At 42.9% G+C, this 22,243-nt stretch overlaps 1 protein-coding gene across 1 annotated transcript in view; it reads right to left on the bottom strand.

Moving 5' to 3' along the window:
- CEP78 (centrosomal protein 78) overlaps window positions 1-13,031 on the bottom strand; it is a 44,871-nt gene extending 31,840 nt beyond the window's left edge. Inside the window, exons 1-9 of the mRNA XM_014608770.3 lie at window positions 13,018-13,031; window positions 12,572-12,678; window positions 11,832-12,098; window positions 11,442-11,617; window positions 10,704-10,776; window positions 9,761-9,864; window positions 6,421-6,595; window positions 3,293-3,406; window positions 2,997-3,061 (exon numbers count right to left, since the gene is read on the bottom strand). Of these exons, the coding sequence (XP_014464256.2) occupies window positions 2,997-3,061; window positions 3,293-3,406; window positions 6,421-6,595; window positions 9,761-9,864; window positions 10,704-10,776; window positions 11,442-11,617; window positions 11,832-12,098; window positions 12,572-12,678; window positions 13,018-13,031 (1,095 nt within the window). The remainder of the gene's footprint in view (window positions 1-2,996; window positions 3,062-3,292; window positions 3,407-6,420; window positions 6,596-9,760; window positions 9,865-10,703; window positions 10,777-11,441; window positions 11,618-11,831; window positions 12,099-12,571; window positions 12,679-13,017) is intronic.
- Window positions 13,032-22,243: the final 9,212 nt, after the last annotated feature.

The raw sequence follows: 22,243 nt of genomic DNA, 5'->3' as shown, positions 1-22,243 counted from the left end.
GTCAGTAGCAGTACTGGAAATGAAGACAACTTTAGAACTAAATGCCACCTTGCAAATATGGAAGCAAAGAATAGACCTAAAGTCAGAAGGAGTATTGGTGTCATCATTAAGGTTTGTGTAGGAACTGGTCTTGCAGCCTTCAAGGGGGATTTCAGGAACTCCTCTGTATAGGGCTACCTGAGGAGCAAGAACCCTGCAGGAAACGTTCACATTATCTGTATCTGAGGGGGAAGGTAAAGTAAGGGCAGCATAAGAAAAGGGATTCAGGAGACTGATTTAGACTCACACTGGGTAGTGATGCTGCAGCTGGAACAGCAAAATGCATCTTGGGTCCTGTGTCAGAAAAACTTATTATAGAGGTGAGGTTTAGTAGCATCAGCTCTAGGGATTAAGAAACCAGATCAGTCTAGAGCTACAATTAGCTTCTTCTAGTGTGGGGACCACAGTACAAGTTTCCCAGACCACGATATTCATATCTGGTGATTTCTATTTCTGGCATAACCAATGAGAAGCGCATTATTTTAAGTCCTTACAAGTCTGAGGCCTGACGTGGCCCCAGTGAGAGAATAAAATGTTCTCAGGACAAGAGCAAGCTATATACACTACACTAACCTACATCATCCTACCCAAACTTAACTAGAGAAAACAATTTTGAAATTCCTTAGGTTGATGCTAAGAATGTTCATAGTCCATAAATGATAATGCAAGTGGGAATACAGTAATGTCCTTGGAGAATAAAAACAGTTTAATTTGCATACCTAGCCCATAGGAAACTCTCAGATTCAAGTACAGAACTGCACAATTTATTTCTTTAGTTGCTTCTCAAGTTATACCTACGCTTACTGTTACAAAACAAAGTTAACTGCTTTTTGAAGTATCTGGAGATCCTGTACACATAAATGGCTTGTTATAGCTGTAGTATGCATAGCTTTTCCAACACTGCAGCATCCAAGAACCATGCAGACATTTAAAATTTACACAGCAGTGCCTTTATTAGTCGGCTTTTTGCCTCTATTTGCAGCTTTTCCCTACCACTCAATTTCTCTTTTGGTTTTTGATATTGACGGAGTGAAGTGGTCTCATATTATTGCAGAAAAGACTTTCAAAGATGCAAATCTTATGAGTCTTTTCTCTGACATAGTACCAGATTCTCTTTCATTAGGATCTCCTCTAAAGATAAATACCACAGCTCTGTGCCTTTGACAAAGAAACCTTAAAACAGAGGTGCTCAACTTTCTTTCCCAGCAGGCAGCATGGGCAGTGCCTGGTCCATCTGCAAGCCAGATCCAGCTTGTGGTCCTAATCTAGTGACCCGGGCAGGTGCCACAGGCACCATCTGGCTGCGCAGAGGAGGTTGGGAGCCAGTTAGCCACAATACGGCCCTGCAAGGGAAAGGAACTTGACCTGGCCCCACAGAAGGGGGCACGGCCTGGCTCCAACCCAGCCCCACTGTGGGGGAAGGGGGTGTGGCCAGGCCTCAATCCAGAAGAGGGGGAAGAGAGCATGGCCAGGTTCTCACTAGCCGTGCAGGTCTTAGATTTTGGTAATTTGGCAAAGGGGAGGGTGGCTGTAATAATGGCCACCACTCCCCTGCTGCCAAATTTCTGGACCCATGGGGAATTCTGCGGGCCAGATAAGATTGCTCCAGGAGCTGCAATTGGCCAACAGATTGCTGCATTCTCATCTTAGAAGAGACAGAGTTTGCAAACAAGATGATAGTAAGTAGCAAGATTCCTTCTGTCACAAGTAACACTTCAGTTTAATCTATATTGGAGTTATCTGCTCTGCACCAGGTGCTAATTTCTTGAAATCATCAATGCATTTTGTTAATGTTTCACCTGCCAAGGTGAAATATATAGAGTCCTGCATCATCAGCATAACACTGGCATGGAATACCTAGTAATTTCTTCAAAAGGTCTTAGAGAAAGACGTTGACCAAGGGGGCTATATTACTGGTGATTACAGAATTCTCCATGAGCAATTTCTCGGGTTTATATTTTGCTGTTCTGTAAAAGTTACAATCCTCTCCGATAGCCAAAACATTTCCAAAACCACCAGGTGTCAAAGAGGCTTGTGACTTCAGGGTAAATAAGCAGAAACACCCTCAGCTTTAATGCTAAGTCCTTGTCTTCTACAAACAAAGAGCCAATGCTTAACAGAAAAAAAAACAACCCCTAATATTAACAAACCAAAACTACAGCTGGACTGTCACTACAGCTGCATTCTGGCCTAATACAGTCATATGAATGTAGTCAAGGTATTTAAATCACACAAGTAATGTTCTTTCCAATACTAGTTTAAGAGCCAATTTAACATAACATTAAGGTTGCTTATTTGGTATTCTAAATTACTGATTTAAAGATGCAAATAAATTAAATGAAGTGTTGTCATTTTAATCTAGGAATTAAAACACAAACACAAACCAGAGACGTATACATGCGCCCACGCACGCACGCACGCGCGCACACACCCCCCCCCCATTTAATGACACATTAATGAGGACCAGTTGGTAGACAACGAAATATCAAAAAGTACAAAACTTCCAGGAAAAGTTTACTACTTTGCTATGTTTTACATATACATTATTTTCTGTGTCACTGTTTCCTCTTAAATGAGTATCTAACTTTTGTTTTATTACAATTTTATTGGAAAACAGATTTATAAAAATGGGTGCTTCAGTGTGCTGCTTAGATTTCATATTTTGCATATCCTAGGTTTGTATGTATGTGCACGTAACTGCAACTTCAACAGTTTACTGATAAATATAAAGCAGTTATTCCAAACTGTACAGGATCATTTGGCATTATTTTATAATTTGTTTCAAATTCAACTACAGAAAAACAAAAGTAATTCTAGAATGCCTAAAACATACCTCAGAATAACTATTCTCCAACCATTTGGGTTGATCTAATAAAAGATATCAAATTCACCCAAGGAACCTTGTCTGCCTGTGTCCTTAGACCAACACGGCTACAACCCAAACCCCTAAAACATACCTCTGAATTAGTATTGTTTCCATTCATGAGAACTCTTTCAATAACTGCTTTCATCAAAGTGTCATCTACAGTGAAACAAAATTCACTTCATGAGCACATTCTGTATTAGATTGGTCAAATATCCAAACAGACCAAACATTCAAACAGATCAGAAAAAAAAAATAAGCACTGGCCTTTATTTTAAACTTACTATTCAAATATTTGAGAAAATCTTGTTTAGTTTTTAAAAATACAGCATTTTCAGAAAAGGCATAGATGAAAGTTATTTTTTAATCAGAGTAAATTAAAATACATACCAATTAATGGATTTTTCCTTATATCCAGTACTACTAATGTTGTGTTGGTCTCAAGAGCATCTAACAACGATTTTGCCCCCTCACTGGAAATTCCGCACTGCTGCAAGTCGAGTGCTAAAATTTTTAGGGTTAAAAATTAGTTGCATAGTTTACAGTCCATAATTAATCCACCCACATGCCTACATTTCAAAGATAGAGCTTTGTATGCCGCCAAACAAATCAATAAATTAAAAATAGTATTCTGCCAAGGAATGATGATTAACATTTTGAGTCAGAATCAAATATCAGAGTTACAATATGAAGTTGTTAGAGAATCATAAAATACTACTTAATCATTTCTGAACAGATTGTTCTTGAAACGTTTTTAAAGCTGTAATGCCTAAAATACATTTGTTTTGGTTCTTTTTTCCATCCTGTTGCAGGGCATTACAAAATACCGCCATGATCACATATATCAAGCCTGGATGGTCCAGAAAGCAAACCATGCATGAGCTTTATACAACTCCACTATGGCTTACCTGAAGAATCACAGCTAATGCACTACCTCTATTTTGAGTTCAACTTTATTTCTCCAAGCAGATGTGAACCAGGTTCAGCAGGATATCAATGATTTCCAGTACGGCTGTCTCTGCTGAGGCCTCCCCCAATGGGTAGTAGTGGGAGAGGCATCTATAGGGCCTGCAGCCACAAGCTAATTGTGGGTCACGGGCATATGCTTGCCCCTTGCAGGTTGCCAGCTGGAAAGTCCTGCTTTATAGCATTCAGAAAGCAAGCTGACTTTTGTTTGGCTTTAAGTGGAATGCAGGAGAGATGGGGAAGGAGGTTGCATTTGTACTAGTCTATATCCCCTTATTTGTGAAGCTGGCTGTGAAATAGAAGAACATTCTTTCTTGTCACTTGAACTACACTCACAAGCACACAGGGTCTCTCTTACAATAAAGGGACATGCAAGTTCTTTTCAGTTTTTGACACACACCTATAAAGTAGAGAGGACTCTGTGCAGGCCTCTAGAAGGTAGCAAGAGGGAAACGGAAAGGCTGTGGCTAGGTTGACACTGGCTGAGTGTTTCCATCCTCAGTGATCCCTTTAGAAAAAAGTGAAAGGCTCCTGCTTTCCCTTGCTGCGTGCCACACACAGAGGCTGCCTGTATCACTTGTGGCTGGCCACTAGGGCTGTGCAAAACGGCTACATCTCATTTCAATTTTGGATTCAGACGTTTCAGAGGACAGCGATTCATTTCAGTGTTTCACATCACTGCTCCACTTCGATTCAGCCGAATCTGTTTCAAAGTTTTGACGCTGTTTTGAAGACTCAGATTGGCTGGGGAAGAGGCAGGCAAGCCGAGCAGCTGCAGGTTCTCCCATGGCTCCTCCGGCTGTGCCTACCTCTCCCCAGCCTAAACTTACCGGCTCTGGCAGCGGCGACCAGGGCCTCTGAGGGCTTGTGGAAGAGCGCCCCTGTGAAGCATGGAGCTGTGGGGGGCAGCGAGGATTGCGCCCTCCCCCTGCCTGGCATCTGTGCAGCAGCTGTCACATCGCGCAGGTGCAGCATGGCTCAGCAGGGTGCTGTGCACTGTCTGGGAGCAGAAGCAGCTCCACACGTCAGCCAGAGCCCAGAACAGCTCAGCCCCAGACAGTGCATGGCGCCCTGCCACGCCACACTGCACCCACGCAATGCAACAGCTGCCATGCGGGTGCCAGGAAGTGGGGGTGTGCAATCGCCGCTGCCCCCTACTGCCCCGCACGGCTCTGCCACAAGCCCTCAGAGGTCCTGATCGCCACTGCAAGAGCTGCTAAGTGCAAACCTTTTTTAAGTGCCTGGAGGCAAGGCCAGGCAAGGAATGGGGCTGGGCAGGGCAGCCATGGGGGCTTCTCCCACAGATCCTCCGGCTGTGCTCAGCACAGGCTGCACCAAGCAGACTTGAGTGCTGGCATTGGCCCCAGCCAGCAGCGGCAGCATAATGTGATCCTGCATGCAGATCCGGGGGCCTGCAGGGCTGTGCCAGACTCCTCCCAGGGTACGCAGGCCCCTGGATCTGTGCTCGGGATGATAGCGTTGCTGTCCCTCCCCCAGAGCACTGGGATTGGAAGGGACCTCAGGGACAGATTGCGGACACTGGCCTGCTAGATGTCAATAGCAGAGCAACCCTTCTGCGTCTTCCCCCTCCCTCTTCTTAGTTTCTGTTTCCCTGAAAACCCAGCTCCAAAACATCCGAAACATTTCTGAAATGAAACGGCGGCTGAAATTTCGTACAGCCCTACTGGCCATCCCTGTGCTAGACCATGCCATCACAAGCTATATATTGAAACAGGCCAGGCAATATTAGATGTGAAGTGGTTGAATATTAATCTAAAGCACACTTGCCTGAAGAAAGTACACATAAATAAATAAATTGAACAGTCTAGATCTGAATAATGGCTATATAAGTTAGAGGAAAAACACATATGCATATGACTTTATTATCTAATAGTGCAACATGAAAAAGCAGAATATTTTAGCTTTGCCTTCTTGCTGTACAACCAGACTTCTGATCCCCAAGTGCAGTCAAAAGTACTAAAATGTAAAGTAAGTTCTGTAAGAAGTATATCCTTACAGGTTATAGGGTATGCATATAACCACAATACCTGTAAGTCTATTGCCACCTAGAGTATAAGTACTGTAGTGAAAAATCTGTTGCGATTTACTGCTACAAAATTTGTCCCAGAATGAGACAGAATTACCACTTCTTAAAATACCAAATACCAAGTGTCCGACTGAATCATGAAAAAAAAAAAAATGTTCTAGAAAGTCACTATATATTGACAAATTTATATTGTGAACATAGTGTTAGAGTGATATAGATAAGATGGTACAGAAACTGAGAGACAAGGATTTATTAAGGTAATTCATAACTTTTGCTTAATCTATATAGTTGGGATAGAGTTAGATAAGCCTTCAAGCCTCAAGCTTGCCATGCGGTCAAAAGCTTGTCCAACTACGTCCAACTATCCCAACTATGCAGTTGGCTCAATAAAAATATCACCCTAAGAAATCCTTGTCTCTTGCATATTATAAAAGGATCCTTTATTTGTTAAATACTTTATCTGTTCCAGACAAATAACAACTGTCCTGACTAGTACTCCCCATACCTTTCAGCCACAGGTCCTCTCCAATACATTCTGCAAAAGCACTAGCCCCTCGATCACCAACAAGTGTATTGCAATTGAGAGTGATGCGTCTCAAGCCTGCCATGCAGTCAAGGTCAGGCCTCCTATAGCGCAAGCTTTCAGCCCATGCTTCACCATGTCTTTTCATTGCCTGGTGCTTTGCAAATAAAAAAAAGTTAACATTAGTTTCAGATCAAACTATGAATATTAGTGCAAAGAATGGCTAGAAAGTACTTGAAAGAAAGTAGTCATTCAATTACCAAATCTATGACCTGATTTAATATAAAATAGTTTTTTTCCATGAATGAATTTAAGACAGTGGTTTTCAAACTTTTCAGACTAAAGGCACCTCTGGATAGACTCAAGACAACCTCAGTCAGATTTGAGGCACTCCTCAGAAAATCTCAGGTTTTCCTTTTTTTTGCTTTTACTATAGAAAAATAGAGAAGCTTTTTTTGTTGCAAAGAACTCAGAAAGACTGCAGCTATGGATTTCTATTTGAAATCTCTGGCTTTATCTTGTAAATCATGCTTGTAAACCTAAACGTGCTAATAAAACATTGTGTGACACTCCATGGCACCCTTTAAGCATTTCTAGGCCCCCCAAGGTGCCATGCCACCCTGTTTTTAAATCACCGATTTAAGAAACGTATACAGTCATCTTTTTATGCATTATGCTTGTGGTCACCGTCTTATTCCCGATTATATTTTGAATCATGAAATAATCAAATTTTAGAATTCCTTAAGAATCTCTACCTGCCAACTTTCCATTAGTAAGATGCACACTGATCCTCTTTTGACCCTTCTACACTCACCAACAGACACTGACTATAAAGTTGTCATGTCTTAATGTTTATTTATACAAACCAGTAACTATTATTTTAGTATTACAAATGTAAGCTGTTACAATTATGAGCTTGTTATCAGTAAAAAGTTCAGAGTCTGGAACTGCACGTTGAAATAACCCACTAATGATGGCCAGTATTACATTTAAAAAAATAAAATGCATCATACTTCAGAAAGTGTTTTATGTAGCATCCATGAGAAATGTTCTCTCAAATAAAGACATAACAGCAATGATAACAACATAATTCTCTCTCTAGGAAGACATAACTGACACCATGAAATATCATAACAAGTTTGATTAAGGAAGGCTCTATTTAGAACCGAGACCAGGAAAGCACTTAAGCATGAACTTAACTTCAGGCATATAAACAGTCCCCCTGATTTCAAGACAACTCATGCATTTAACTTTGCTATTCACATTTGCTTTTTACATTTTTAAATGCTTTACTGGATTACAGCCTGAAAGCAGAGGAAAAGGAATGAAATGTTAGATTATAAACTCTGATTTAGCTGTATCAAGACATAAAACAATACAATAAAAATCAATCTCCCTGCTGATAGCACCAAACAGACAGCTTGTACAAATAATCCAAGTGTTAAAACAATATTAAACAAAAAAATTCAAGCCAGAAAACATTTGTTAATTGTGTGCTTAGTTTAAAAACAAAGATTTTGGGCTTTGATCCACAGCACTGGCAATGATACAAAGTTATGTTTTATTTTGTACTTGGTATTCCTTCCCAACCCTGTTGTTTCATTTCCATATTCAGTATTATTTTTAATTAATGTAAGTTATTATAAAGTGAACATTTACATGTTCCGTTTAGAAGCTCAGACCAAAGATCATATCAGGATGGACTGAATTAAATCAAAATTATTTTAAATCATGATTTATATTAGCATGTATGAAACCTTCATATAAATAATCATTTTTAACCCGTTTTGTATTTTTTACTTTTTATTTATTGGCCTAAAGAAAAGTTAATTTTTTTCGTTGGTTGGTAATCATCAAAACATGTTCATTTACATTTTTTGTTGATAAACCAGAAGAATACAGTAAATCTTTAGAGATAGCAATAAGTCAATCCTTTTGTAGATCTAGTCTTAAATTCCTAAACAAATCTGGATTTGTACAATTAGGGTTACATGAAAAATACTATTATCATATTTCACAGTGTGTAAGTCGAGTTTTGAAGCCTGCTTTTTAACTCTTAAAATTAAACTTTGACTTACACACCAGATCACCATCCCCTGAAACCAGCACCAGGATTGAGCCTAGGCCCATCCCCTGCAAGCAGCGCCGGGTACCCAGGAGGATGCCACAGTGCCACTCACAGGGAATGGGCACAGCTGTCACAGCCCCATCCACCGAGAGCAACATTGCCTGGGCTGTGCCAGCCAAATGCCGAGCCCGGCACTACTGCTTGCAAGGGATAGGGCCACACCAGCTACACACCGAGCCTAGCCCCATCTGCTGCAAGCAGTGCTGCCAAGCCCAGCCCTGCCCACTGCGAGCGGCGCTGGGCACAGCTCAGGCAATGTTGCTCTCAGGGGATGGGGCCGTGCCAGCTGTGCCCATCCTCATCCCCTGCGAGCAGCAGCGTGGCATCCTCCTGGGTACCTGGCACCGCTTGCAGGGGACGGGTCTAGGCTCAAGCCTGGTGCTGCTTTCGGGGGATGGTGATCTGGTGGGTCAAAGTTTAATTTTAAGAGTTAAAAAGTAGGCTTCAAAACTCAACTTACACACTGTGAAATATGGTGATGGTATTTTTACCAGTGCTGCTTGCAGCACACCGGGCTGGGCTCGGCACTCAGCTGGCATGGCCCAGGCAGTGCCACACACAGGATGGGGGCATGCCAGCCAAGCACTAAACCTAGCACCGCTTGCAGGGGATGAGGGCAGGGACAGGGCCAGGCTCAGCTGGTGCAGCCCCAACCTCTGAGAGCGGCACTGCCTGGGCCACATCAGCCAAGTGCCAAGCCCAACCCCATCTGCTGCCGAGCACTGAGCCCTGCACCACTTGCAGGGAACAGGGTTGGGCTCAGAGCTTTGCAGCACCACTCACAGCAGACAGGGCAAGACTCAGTGCTCCGCTGGTGCAGCCCAGGCAGCACAAGGGATGGGGCCACACCAGCTGAGCACCGAGCCTGGTTCCGTCCCCTCTAAGTGGCATTGCGGCATGTGTCCACCTCAGGTGCCCAGCCCCACATCAAGGGCACTCAGGGGCCAGTATAAGTCAACTTCATATATCTGATCCAAAAAGTTAAGTTGACTTATACACCAGATCTATGGAATTCCTAACTTTTTAAATAAAAAAAATGGGGTCAAGTTATCTACCATGTCGACATACACACCATGAAATACAGTACTTTACTCAGCAATAAATATTCATTAGAAAACACTATTTCACATCATAAAACTATCATTAGCCATTTTTGCACCTGCTATTAGAGGCAAGTGAAATGAGTTAAATTACCTTTAAAACATTGGCCAGGTGTTCTGCTCCCCGCCAAGTCAAATTACATGCTGTAAAATTTATAGACCTGATGGTGGTGGAGTTCTTCACACTCTGACAGATTGCTCAAATTAAAGAGATAAAGGAATTAAAGCCAAATCATTAAAAGAAATAACTTGCCTATTTCAATGTTGTATTATGTTCTTTCCTAATGCTAATTATGCCTCAAATTCTTAGATAAAGAATTTTGTGACTATGCAAAGCATATTTTTTAATTGGTTAATAAAATTATTTATCTTTCTCCAGTATACATTGTTTGCATGCAGACATCATTATGAAAAGGTATCTCAGTAATGCTTAAGTTGCATAAACATTTTACTTATTACAAGTAAAGAAATAGCTGAGACTGCAATTGCTTTTAAGTTTCTAAGTTTAATTACTTGCTTAGTACTAGTAGACTATCGTGTAACTTCAGGGTTCAGAATACTTAAAAAAAGAAAAAAAATCTACAAGTATTGACAGAAAGGAAGAAAAGATCATAACAACACATCCTAGCTGGTATGTAGTTTCACAAAATACAAAATAAAGATAACTGCTTTATAGTTAGTATAGATTAAAACAGGGGTGGAAATATTGATTAAAACTTTGTTTTAATAAGTTCATACACACAAGCACAGATCACCTTACAGTAGTGATCCTCAACCTTCACATACTTAAAGCACCTTTTGCTAGACTCAAAGCACCTCTTGAAACGTGCCACGCTGTTGATTTTCACTATTTTTGACTACAGAAAAATAATTAATCAATACTTCTGCTGTAAAGAACTCAGAAAGACCGCAACTAGTCAGAATGCATTTAGGACCATGAATTCCTGTTTGAAATCTTTGGGTTTATCTTGTGAATCATGCCACATCACCCTGGTTGAGAATCACTACCTTCAAATATTTCTTTTTAAATGACTTACTTTCTAGTCCTCCATCTCCAATTGGACAATGAGCTAAAGACAGACTCTCTAAAGATGTTGTCTTTGCTAACCCCTTTGGAAAAAAAAAACCATTTAATTAACAGTATTATGTTAGCATATGTCTAAAGAATGGGCTGAGATACGTGTTCCCACTATGGACCCTTTGTCTACAAAAGAGGAAGAAATGGACTCTAGAAACACTGCTTACAGCTGCTTCCCCTAAAAACCGTCTAACTGAAAAGGCATAACAGAAACATTAGGGTATGCCAGGTTCCCTGGGGAGGCTGCCATTACAAGCAACCCGCACTTAACGCTGTTTCGCTTAGCACTATTTCACTATAATGCTCATTGTACAGTCATACCCAATTCCACTTAGCACTCAGCGAGTTTCACTATAACGCTCATGGTCGCCATCCTGGTTCGTCAAAAACTTTCCGTTTCGCTTAACACTATTTCTGCTTAATGCTCGGTTTTTCGGGAACCAATTAAGAGTGCTAAGCAGGGGTTGCCTGTACTTTGATTGGCCCCCAGGACTAAATTAAGCTGGCATCTCTCCAACACCCTAGAATCAGTCAAGAACAGAAGTATAAAAAGCCATCCTAAAATCACCATAGCCCTCTCTCTCTGTGGCCTGTGTGCTTAGCACTGTATCTTTAAAATGTGAGTAGAAAAATCACACCCAAGATCTTTATTGTTAAGGGTGCAATTCTTTTATGGGCGTGGTTAAAACGGTCTTACCTTTGTTAAAAGTATTAGATCTCTCTCTCTCAGAAGCAGACCCTGAAGTTCCACATTTTTTAGAACGCTTGATATACTCAGACACCCTCTGATGGCTTTACATAATTGACTCGTCAAATCTTTTGATCGGATTGCTGGAATACGCCTTCTGTAGCAGGTTTTATGTCTTTCAGCACCTGGTAAACAACAGAAATGAATTTGGGGGTGAAATGACATCCAGGCCACACTGAAGTCCCTGGGGCCAGAATCTCACCTTGGACCTTTGGTTTTTACAAGACCCATTAAAAAACCCCACAATATTTCTACCCCTCATACACATGTGCAGAAGCGTTCTGTATTGAATTCTCATGTAAACAGGTGTAAGGAGCATCTCAAGCAGTCACTACCAACCTGATTCTCCTAGACCCTGCTGATGAAAACTCCTGATTCCAACAGAAGTCAAAGTCTTATTATGCCTGACTGCATCCAGAAGCGGAGCCCAGTCAGCTGCCTTGATGCGATCTGCATTTAGGTCAAGAGTGCCCCGACTCAGGTAAGGCTTCACTGATTTTACTGGGACAGAGCCTTGGAGGGCACAGAGATGTTCATAGTGAGAGTAAAAATCCATGGTGCTCTGCTTCCTTAGTCGATTGTTTCTTTCAGGCGCAGAGTTTCTCTCTGAGCAGAGGGAGGAGGGGAAAAAAAAAAAAAAAAAAAAAGACTACAATTGATCCAGCTGAACAAACTACATACTGGCAGAGGCTCTCAATACAAGCACCCGCACCATGACAACGGAGTAAAGCTCAGGTCCAAACAAGTCACTGCATTCAGCACATTACGCGACAGCACTGCCACCTGGAAACGAATGGGAGGGAACCCCGCATCGACAGTCTCTCACAAACAGCTCCTACCTAACTGCCATAAAGATCATCTCCTAGGGCACGGGTCCGCTACCCCCAGCACGCCGAGGGCAGGTGGAAGCCAGGCTGGCGCCGCCCCAGGCCGCTCCGTGCCGCGGGCCGGCGGCACTGCAGAGCAGGAGGCGGGGAAGGGGCCCCAGGCGGCGCGAGTGGGAGCGCAGCCCCGCCCCCACTCCGCCGCCGCCGCCACCGCCTCCTCCGAACCGCGTGCGCCTGCTCGCGGGCACTCACCTCCTGCCTGCCACGGCACGCGCACACGACAACACCCTCCCTCTCCCTCCCCCGCCGCCGCTGCCAGCCCCGCGCAGCTCAGCCCGCCAAGGCGTGCGGCACCGCCTCTTCCGGGGGCGGGGACATGCCGGGGACAGCTTTTCCCCGCCTGCGGCTGGGCTCGGGGCTGGGGCAAGCGGTCCGCGTTCGGGCAGGGCCGGAGTGCGCGCAGAGCGGGTGTCAGTGGGGACGGGCAATGTTATTATTATTGCCATTATTATTATTATATAGAAATATCTATAATATATATTTCTTGTGTGCGTGTGTGGTTATGTATACATATATAAACAAATGTCAGCCCGTTAGAAAAACCCAATTCAGAAGCCAAAATCACTCTTCTGTTCTATCCCATATACAATAAGTGCAACCAAACACACTATTTACATATCCTTTAATACAAAATTTACCCAGCTACCACCATTTAAATATATAGATATAGATATCTAAATGAGATAAAGGGGGTGGGTGTGCGTATACATATATCGGACTATGTACACACATGCGCACACACGTACACAAATTTTATAAAAGCCTTAATCAGTCTGTCCGTCTGTCCATAACACTTTATTCATCCTCTAATTGACTCAGCCCCATTCATGACAAACAATTTGCTATTGTGTGTGTATCTATATAGTGTCTGATACATTGTGTCTGATACCTGGGCAGACAAGAATTGTTCTGTAATTATTCTAGGAGCTTTAACCTATTTCATCTTTCCAGCATACACTTTAGAGTTTGATCTTCCTGTCTCTAAGAAAGACCAAAAGCAGAGCCTGTAAAATAACAGTCACACCCAGCCATGCATAACGCTAATAATTTTTACAGGATGCAAGCTCCTCTGTGCATACATGAATTGTAAAACCAAGACGTAGTCCTGTGTTTACGGCGTTTCACATGGAAGTTTTGGTGCATTTGTTCAACAGAACATGGGAGTTACACCTAGCCTGTAGGAATGTTAGGCCCCAGCTCAAGTCTGGGTTCATGCCCGGTATGCAAAGACCAATAAAGATACCAGAGGTGAAAGTATAAAAAAGATTTATTGCTAGCAATAAAAGGTGCAAGCGGAATAATTTCACCCTACAAGCACAGCACATATGCAATACTGAGCCCCTTATATACAAGAGTTTGAATCTTCATAAGCATCCTTGTTTGCTATTGGTTATAAAGGAGTGACGCAAGGAGTTCTTTACTGAGCATGTCTCTATACCTGTATTTTAGCTATGTATCTCATTAACATACATATATGTTTCATTAGCATATATCTTCCCTGCCTAGGGGTGTGATTTTTAGTATTTTAATGAGCTCTTTGTTCCAGTAACTCTGATTCTGTTTTTGTTTTCAAGCTTCCTCTATCTAAGACTGTCTGCTCCTTATCATTGCAGATGGGCATTCGTCACATAACATTCACTTTTGCTTAGGCTTTGCATAGTAGTTTCTAGGTCGAACCTTACATTTCCCTCCTCTGGAGCATTCATAATTATTAATTATGATTGCTCCATTCAATTTGACTTAACACAAATCTAGTATTCTCAGCTTTCTTTGTTTGCAAAATCATTTGATTTACCTTAGGTCTGAAGATAGATGCGATACAAACCGGTATACATTGGATACAGAAACAAACCATAATCCCTATAAAACAAAATAGAACAACCATACAAAATAACTGTTTCAACCATCCAAAATTGGGAAGCCAGGAAGTTAACCAGAAAAAGTCTAAGCCAGATGATTCTTTCAACGTCTGTGTCAATCGTTGTAAGGCACCAATTTTGTCTTCAATTACAGAATTATCAGTGAGGTTGAAGCAGCACATTCCTTTTAAGGTTTCACACTCCAGATTGTGTCACAACAAGAGATAATCAATAGCGGCTCTATTCTCTAAGACAGCATCCCTTAGTTGTTTTTGTTCAGCATTCAAGGCTGAGAGCGCTCGAGATGTAGCATTTAGTCCTTTTGCTAAAACACAGGCCACTGCATTAAGATTTCTGCTATTACAGACAGCAAGACCCGGAACCCCCACCATAGATGCAGCTAATGCTATGTATTCTGCCTTAGATAATAGTCCAGGGGAATCATTCTCGTCACAATCAGCAGTGAGAGTAGTGTATGCTCATTTAAACCTCCCACCAAGAGGGGTTTGTTCAGTGTGCATTAGGTCAGACTTCCTTGGAAGAGCTGCAGTTACCCGGGCAATGGTGCATGGTCCCCCAGTAGCATTCGCTGGAAGGTATAAATATATCATTCTCCCGCAGGCCAGAAACCATCCTCGAGGAAGGATGGTATGTGTGTATACATACGATATTTGACTGGTCTTATTACAGAAGATTTTTCTACCTTGGTTCAATTCAAAGCAATTATTGGTACAATTCACTATTAAGAAACATTCAGAAGCATTAGCTGTTGCCTGAACCCGTACAGAAAACATGTCTCTGCTTTTCTCTTTTACAATAGTCCCCCACTTATATATATCCTGATATGTATTTTCCTTCTCTACATCTTTCAGCATAGTATAATTCTGTAAAATTTTCAAAGGGGTAGGTACTGCAATTAAGCATGAGGTAAAAACCAGATGAGCATTGATCCCTCCCGCTAAGCAGAAGTCTGTTCTATTTAATATTTCCCGGGCCAGATAAATCCAGACATTTTCCTGAGGGTCAAATTCTTGTGGTAAAAGATTTTCCCCTCCTATAAGTAGGAGTGGACAGATCAGGGTGCCCCACACTAAAACCTTGAACAATTTCATAATAAGGCTTGTAAAACTTGATCAAAGATTGACAAATTATTCAAAGTTCCTTTCTTTTGAATAGGAATTTTAAGTCCCTTATTGGCTCCACCTTTCACTGTTCTCTGCCTCCGGTCCCGGAGTTTGCAGGAGTTTCTTCTTGTTCTGGTTCAGCCACCGGCTTTAGGCGACTGGAATGTATCCAAGTCTTGATTCCTTCTAGCTTTGCTGCCATCGGGGTCGTTAAAAGTACTCTATACAGGCCCTTCCATCTGGCTCGAAGTGGTTCCTCGTTCCAATCTTTCACAAGAGCGTAACTTCCAAGTAATAATCGATTTTCCGGGGCAGGAGACTGGTTCTGTGTCTGCAGCACGTCCCGTACCTGCTGATGGATGGAAGACAAAACAGAAACCAAAGACCATACATATTCTCTAATCATTCCCTCTCCTAAAACATGTAACTGTTGTTCAGTACCCATGGGCAGACTCAGAGGGTAAGGCTTACCATACATTATCTCAAATGGGCTTAATCCCAATTTAGAATGTGGTGCGACCCTTACTTGCAACAGGGCCAAGGGTAGGGCCTCTGGCCATTTGAGTCGAGCTTCTTGGCAAATCTTTGCAAGGTGTCTTTTTAAGGTCTGATTCATACGTTCCACCTTTCCACTGGACTGGGGTCTCCAAGGGGTGTGTAAATGCCAGCTGATTCCCAGGAACTCAGAAACTTTCTGAGTAATTTATGCAATGAAATGTGGGCCATTGTCTGACCCTATTCCTTTTGGAAGTCCGAAGCGAGGTATGATTTCTCGTAGGAGTGCCTTGACCACCTCTCGGGCTTGGGCAGTCCGACATGGGAAGCACTCAACCCAATTAGAGAAAGTGTCCACAAAGACAAGGATCTCATCCCCTGTTGCTGGGGTAACTCAGTAAAATCCACCTGCCATTTTTCTCCTGGCCCATTGCCTATTCTCTGATGTCCTGAAGTTTCTTTTCTCCCTCCTTTTGGGTTATTTCTCTGGCAGACCTCACATGTCTCTGTTACCTTCTTGGCAGCCTCTCTTAATCCCACTCCAGTTACATAGTGACTGATCCACCTTATCAGGGCCCTGGGTCCATAGTGGGTGCCATGATAAGCTCTCTTCACTACCATATGAACCCAGGCAGCTGGGATGATAATGCGGCCATCCTTTGCTACTAGCCACCCGTGCTCCCCCTTCTTTGCTTGAAACTCTCTTATCAATTGTTTGTCTCTTTCCCCGTACTGTGGTGTCACAGGCTGGTATAAGTCTGGGAGGAGAGGTAACAGATTACTTACTTTGGGCAGCAAGTCTTTCTGAGGTTTTTTAGCTGCTTTCTTTGCTGTAGCGTCAGCAAATCGATTACCTTTTGTGGAGGGATCATCATTTTTCTTTTGATGTGCTTTGCAATGCATTACTGCTACCTCTTTTGGTTCCCAGACTGCCTTGAGGAGGGCTTTTATCTGCTTGCTATGCTTAATGCCTGTTCCTTTTGAATCAAGTAGACCTCGCTCTCTCCATAGCGCTCCGTGAGCATGTAAAACAAGAAAAACATATTTAGAGTTAGTATAAATATTGACAGTTTTGTTGGCCGCCAATTGCAAAGCCCGAGTCATAGCAATGAGTTCAGCCTTTTGAGCTGAAACAGATGGGTTTAAAGGTCCTGCTTCTATCACATTCTGTGTAGTCACGATAGCGTATCCGGATTTTCGAATTCCATTCTCTATACTCGAGCTGCCATCAGTGTAGAACTCCAGGTCAGCTTTTTCAAGAGGTCTGTCTCTCAAATTTGGTCTTGAAGAATAAACAGTTTCCAATGTTTGCAAACAGTCATGCACAAGATCTGGTGTGTCACCCATAGATGGCAACAGTGTTGCTGGATTTACATGGCGAGAAATGGCCAATTTTATTTCAGGCTTATCTAGGAGGATGGCCTGATATCGAGCCATTCGTCCCGGAGTTAACCAGTTCCCTCCTTTCTGTTCCAAGACTGTAAGTACTGCGTGAGGAACATATACAATCATTTCATGGCCTAGGGTTAATTTTTCAGCTTCTTGTATTAGCAGACAGGTAGCAGCAACAGCCCGGAGACAAGCAGGCCATCCACATGACACAAAGTCTAATTTTTTTGAAAAATATGCCACTGGTCGTTGCCAGCTACCCAATTTCTGTGTTAAGACTCCCACGGCTACCCCACCTCGGTCATGCACAAAAAGGGAAAAAGGCTTACTCATGTCCGGTAGTCCTAAGGCGGATGCTTCAATGAGAGCCTGCTTTAACTGGCAGAATGCTTGCTCACACTCTTCAGTCCATTCGAGTACCTTTTCATCTCCGTGTGTTGCCTCATATAGAGGTTTTGCAATAACCCCAAAATTTGGAATCCAAATCCTGCAAAAACCTAAAAATCCTTGTAGTTGTTTCTTTGTTATTGGGGGTGCCAGCTGGCATATAGCTTCTTTTCTTTCAGGCAACAGGGCTTTGTGGCCAGGCTGTAATTCAAATCCTAAGTATGTTACTTTCTGGGATATGGGCTGCATTTTATTTCTGGAAACCCAATATCCTTGTTGACCCAGAAAACTAAGGAGGCATATTGTTCCTTCCAGGCAGCTTGCTTCAGTTGTGGCTGTTAAAAGCAAGTCATCCACATATTGCAAAAGAGCACAGGACAGTGGCAATTTTAGCCTGTGTAAATCCTTGCTTAATGCATTACCGAATAGGGTTGGGCTGTTTTTAAATCCTTGGGGTAAAACAGTCCAGCACAACTGAGTCTTAATGCTAGTATCTGGGTCTTCCATTCAAATGCAAATATTTCCTGAGATCCCCTCTCTACCGGTATACAGAAGAAAGCATCTTTTAAATCAATAACCGTAAACCAGTTATGATCTGGGTTCAAAGCAGATAGCAAGGTGTACGGATTAGGCACGGCCGGGTATATACTCACAACCACTTTATTTACAGCTCTCAAGTCTTGGACGAAACAATATTCATTACTCTTAGGCTTCTTCACAGGCAAGATGGGTGTGTTAAAAGCTGATGTACATTCACAGAGAAGGCCATACTCCAGGAACCGTTCAACTAACGGCTTCAGTCCTTTCCTGGCTTCCATCCGCATTGGATATTGTTTCACACATGGAGGCTGGGCCCCTGGCAAAAGTTGAATCTTCACAGGGTCAGCATTTTTAGCCTTCCCGGGTCGGGGACCTGCCCATACCCATGGAACAACAGCATCGAGCAGGGGTTGAGGAATATCCGGTGTACTCTCCTCTTGGAGAAGGCCGAGAAGGCAAGCCTGTAAATGCCACCCCTTTTCAGAAGGCACTGTTAAAAACATTTGCCCGTCCTGGAACGACAACGTAGCTTGCAGTTTACAGAGGAGGTCTCTCCCTAAAAGGGGAATGGGGCAGTTTGGCATGTACAAGAATTGATGGGTAACTTCGGCCTGCCCAAGATTACAGGTCATTGGCTGTAGGAAGGGTCGTGTTACTGCCTTCCCTGTAACCCCTACCACCGGCACAGTCTTTTTACTTAAAGGTTTCAGTTTTTGAGTTAAGACAGAATGGGTAGCACCTGTATTGACGAGAAAATCTACCAATTCATCTCTGTCCCCTAGTTGCATTTTAACCAGAGGCTCGTCAGGGGACACTGGGATCTGGGTTATCTTTCCCTCCCGGGCCTCCGGTCCCCTTCAATCTGAATCCCTTCCAAAAGCGAACAATCCACTGCTCTCTCTTTTTTCTTTTCACCTTCCCCAACTTTTCGATAAGGGCATTCCCACTTCCAATGTCCTTCTTGTTTGCAAAAGGCACATTGATCTTTCTCTAATGGACCCCGTCTCAGCGGCTGTCTCCAGGATCCCTCATCTCTAGGTTTTCTCATGATTGCAGCTGCCACTAGGGCTGCCCGCATTTTCATCTTTCTCTCCTCTTTGTTGTCCTGTTTCTTTTCCTGAACACTTTCTCGGTTAGTAAATACTTGGTAAGCAATGTCTACTAGTTGGGAAATAGGCATACCTGTTGCTCCGTCTGCCTTCTGCAATTTCTTTCTAATGTCTGGTGCACTCTGACCCATAAAGATCATATTTACCATGCGAGCGTTCGATGCATCCTCCGGATCCTCACGAGTGTATTGCCTGAAAGTAGTGTAAATTCTTTCCAAAAAAGCACTCGGGGTCTCATTAGTCTCCTGTCAAATCTCATACACCTTACTGAGATTTTGAGGTTTTTTCACAGCATCTCTCAATCCTTGGAGGATATATTCTCAATAGGCACGGATGGAGGTCATATCTTGGTCTGGTTTCCAATCTGGCTCCTGGATGGGGACATGATCGTCTCTATTTCCTTGCAGGTTCCCTGCAGTAATTTCCTTTTCCACGTACTCACGAGCTTTGTTCACTACCATTCTCCTTTCCTCTGGTGTCAACAGGATATCTAAAACAGACTGAACATCTGCCCAAGTTGGATTATGGGTTTTGAAAATCGTTTTAAACTGGTTTTGTACCTTTTCAGGATTCTCTCTCAAGCTGGGGTTATTGTTCTTCCAATTATACAAATCTGAGGTATTGAAAGGAATGTGCACAAAGGTTCGATGGTAGGTTGGCTCACCGTCATCTTCGAGAGGCCCGGGTACCACTTGTTCTCTTAGGGGAAATACCCCATTTCCCTTCCCACGGCCAGGATCAGATTTCCTGTGATGTTTTCCCTTAACCCCGGAGTCTGCTTCTAACTGTACTCTCCACCCTCCTCCTGGGCTTATATCAGGAGAAGTCGGGGAGTCTGGAGATTGCCAAGCACCTGACGGCCATGGTTGGCGCTGTTCCAGATCCCTGGGTCGGGGAATATTCACAACTTCTGCCTCAGGGGGGGAAGAAGCAGGAAGAGCAGATGCCAACGAGGAATCAGATGAATCAGGAGGAGGAGGGGGAAGAGGAAGAGAATAAGGTAAAGGCAGCAGAGGGGGGGGAGCCTCCGGCTCCGGACAGTCCAGGACAGGATTTGCAGTTGGTCGAGCCACAGCCATCTCACAGATCCCAACTCCCTCCCCCAATCCACATTCCTCCAAAACTTTTTATCTCTACAAAGAGACATAAACGCTTGCGCATACAACAATTCCTCCCATTTACCATTCTGCCGGCAGAACAAAATCAATTGTAAGATGGTATTATAATTAACACTTCCCTCCCGAGGCCAATATTCTTTATCATCTAGCTGATAGTGTGGCCACGCAGTTTCACAGAAGAATTTAGCTTTCTTCTTAGTCATAGGATCCTCACCAAACTCTGCCCAATGTCCCAATACACAAGAGAGGGGGGTACATTTCCTAACCTTACTGTTAATAGTACCCATCTCAGGGCTGCCTTCCCGGTTCTGACCGTCCGACTTACCTGGGATCCAGGGATCTGTTCTTAGTCCTTGTCCTCACAGGGGAAAAAAATCACTGGTCTTGGACTCGGGCCAGACAGAATACTTACAGAAATAATCCCAGGCAGACGTACTGACGGTAGGCCTTATGCCCTTTCTACCCTCTCACCCAGGTGCCTGTTACTGATACTTTCACTCTATGGCGTTGCACCGTTAGGCTACTGCCGCCTCAGCGATCCAGCTCCTCCTGAAACAAAAGTCTCACCGGGAAAAGAAATCCCGGGGCGCGCCCGACATTTGATAAGGAAAAGCAGATCAGCTGGTCGTCAGTTAGTCCGGGCAAAGCTTATCTACGGCAGTCCCATCTGGGGTGCCAAAAACTGTTAGGCCCCAGCTCAAGTCTGGGTTCGTGCCCGGTATGCAAAGGCCAATAAAGATACCAGGGGTGAAAGTATAAAAAAGATTTATTGCTAGCAATAAAAGGTGCAAGCTGAATAATTTCACCCTACAAGCACAGCACATATGCAATACTGAGCCCCTTATATACAAGAGTTTGAATCTTCATAAGCATCCTTGTTTGCTAATTGGTTATAAAGGAGTGACGCAAGGAGTTCTTTACTGAGCATGTCTCTATACCTGTGTTTTAGCTATGTATTCATTAACATACATATATGTTTCATTAGCATATATCTTCCCTGCCTAGGGGTGTGATTTTTAGTATTTTAATGAGCTCTTTGTTCCAGTAACTCTGATTCTGTTTTTGTTTTCAAGCTTCCTCTATCTAAGACTGTCTGCTCCTTATCATTGCAGATGGGCATTCGTCACATAACATTCACTTTTGCTTAGGCTTTGCATAGTAGTTTCTAGGTCGAACCTTACAGGAAGACATGCCAGTATGGTAAAGATCATCTCTGTGTATGTCTATATATATATATTAAGATCATTGTGTGTGTGTGAGTGAGTGTGTGTGTGTGTGTGTGTGTCTATATATGTATATGAGAGAGAGACACACACACACACTATAGATATTTCTATATAATAATAATGGCAATAATAATAACATAGAGAGAGAGACACACACACACATATACAGACACACACAGACCCTTTATATACAGAAGGACTGGAAATAGTTATTTGTGTAATGCATCTGTGGAGTAGAGGATCTGTGTGTATACACAGACCTTTATTCCACTGTCTGTGTCTGTATATATAAATATACATATATATATATATATATATATACACACACACACACACACAGAGATCCTTTATACTACAGACACATTACACAAATAACTGTTTCCAGTCCTTCTTTCTCCAGACAATTTCGATTTTCTTTTCTCCCATCTTCTCACTATCACATTTTAAATAATATGGCAGTTCATAAAGAGCTAATTGCAAACATTCTCATGGGGAAAACATCTAATCCCTTAAACACTAACAGGGATCTTACTTCCCAAATAACAAACTTAAAGCAAGCCCATCCATATTTTCAGTCTTTGCTCCTCTGGATCTTCTGGCATCAGACCATACATCCG

The sequence above is a fragment of the Alligator mississippiensis genome, chromosome 3, assembly GCF_030867095.1.
Source record: "Alligator mississippiensis isolate rAllMis1 chromosome 3, rAllMis1, whole genome shotgun sequence".
In the NCBI taxonomy this organism is placed as follows: Eukaryota; Metazoa; Chordata; order Crocodylia; family Alligatoridae; genus Alligator; species Alligator mississippiensis.
The sequence above is the reverse complement of the archived record's forward strand: the minus strand, read 5'-3'. Positions and strand labels throughout refer to the sequence as shown.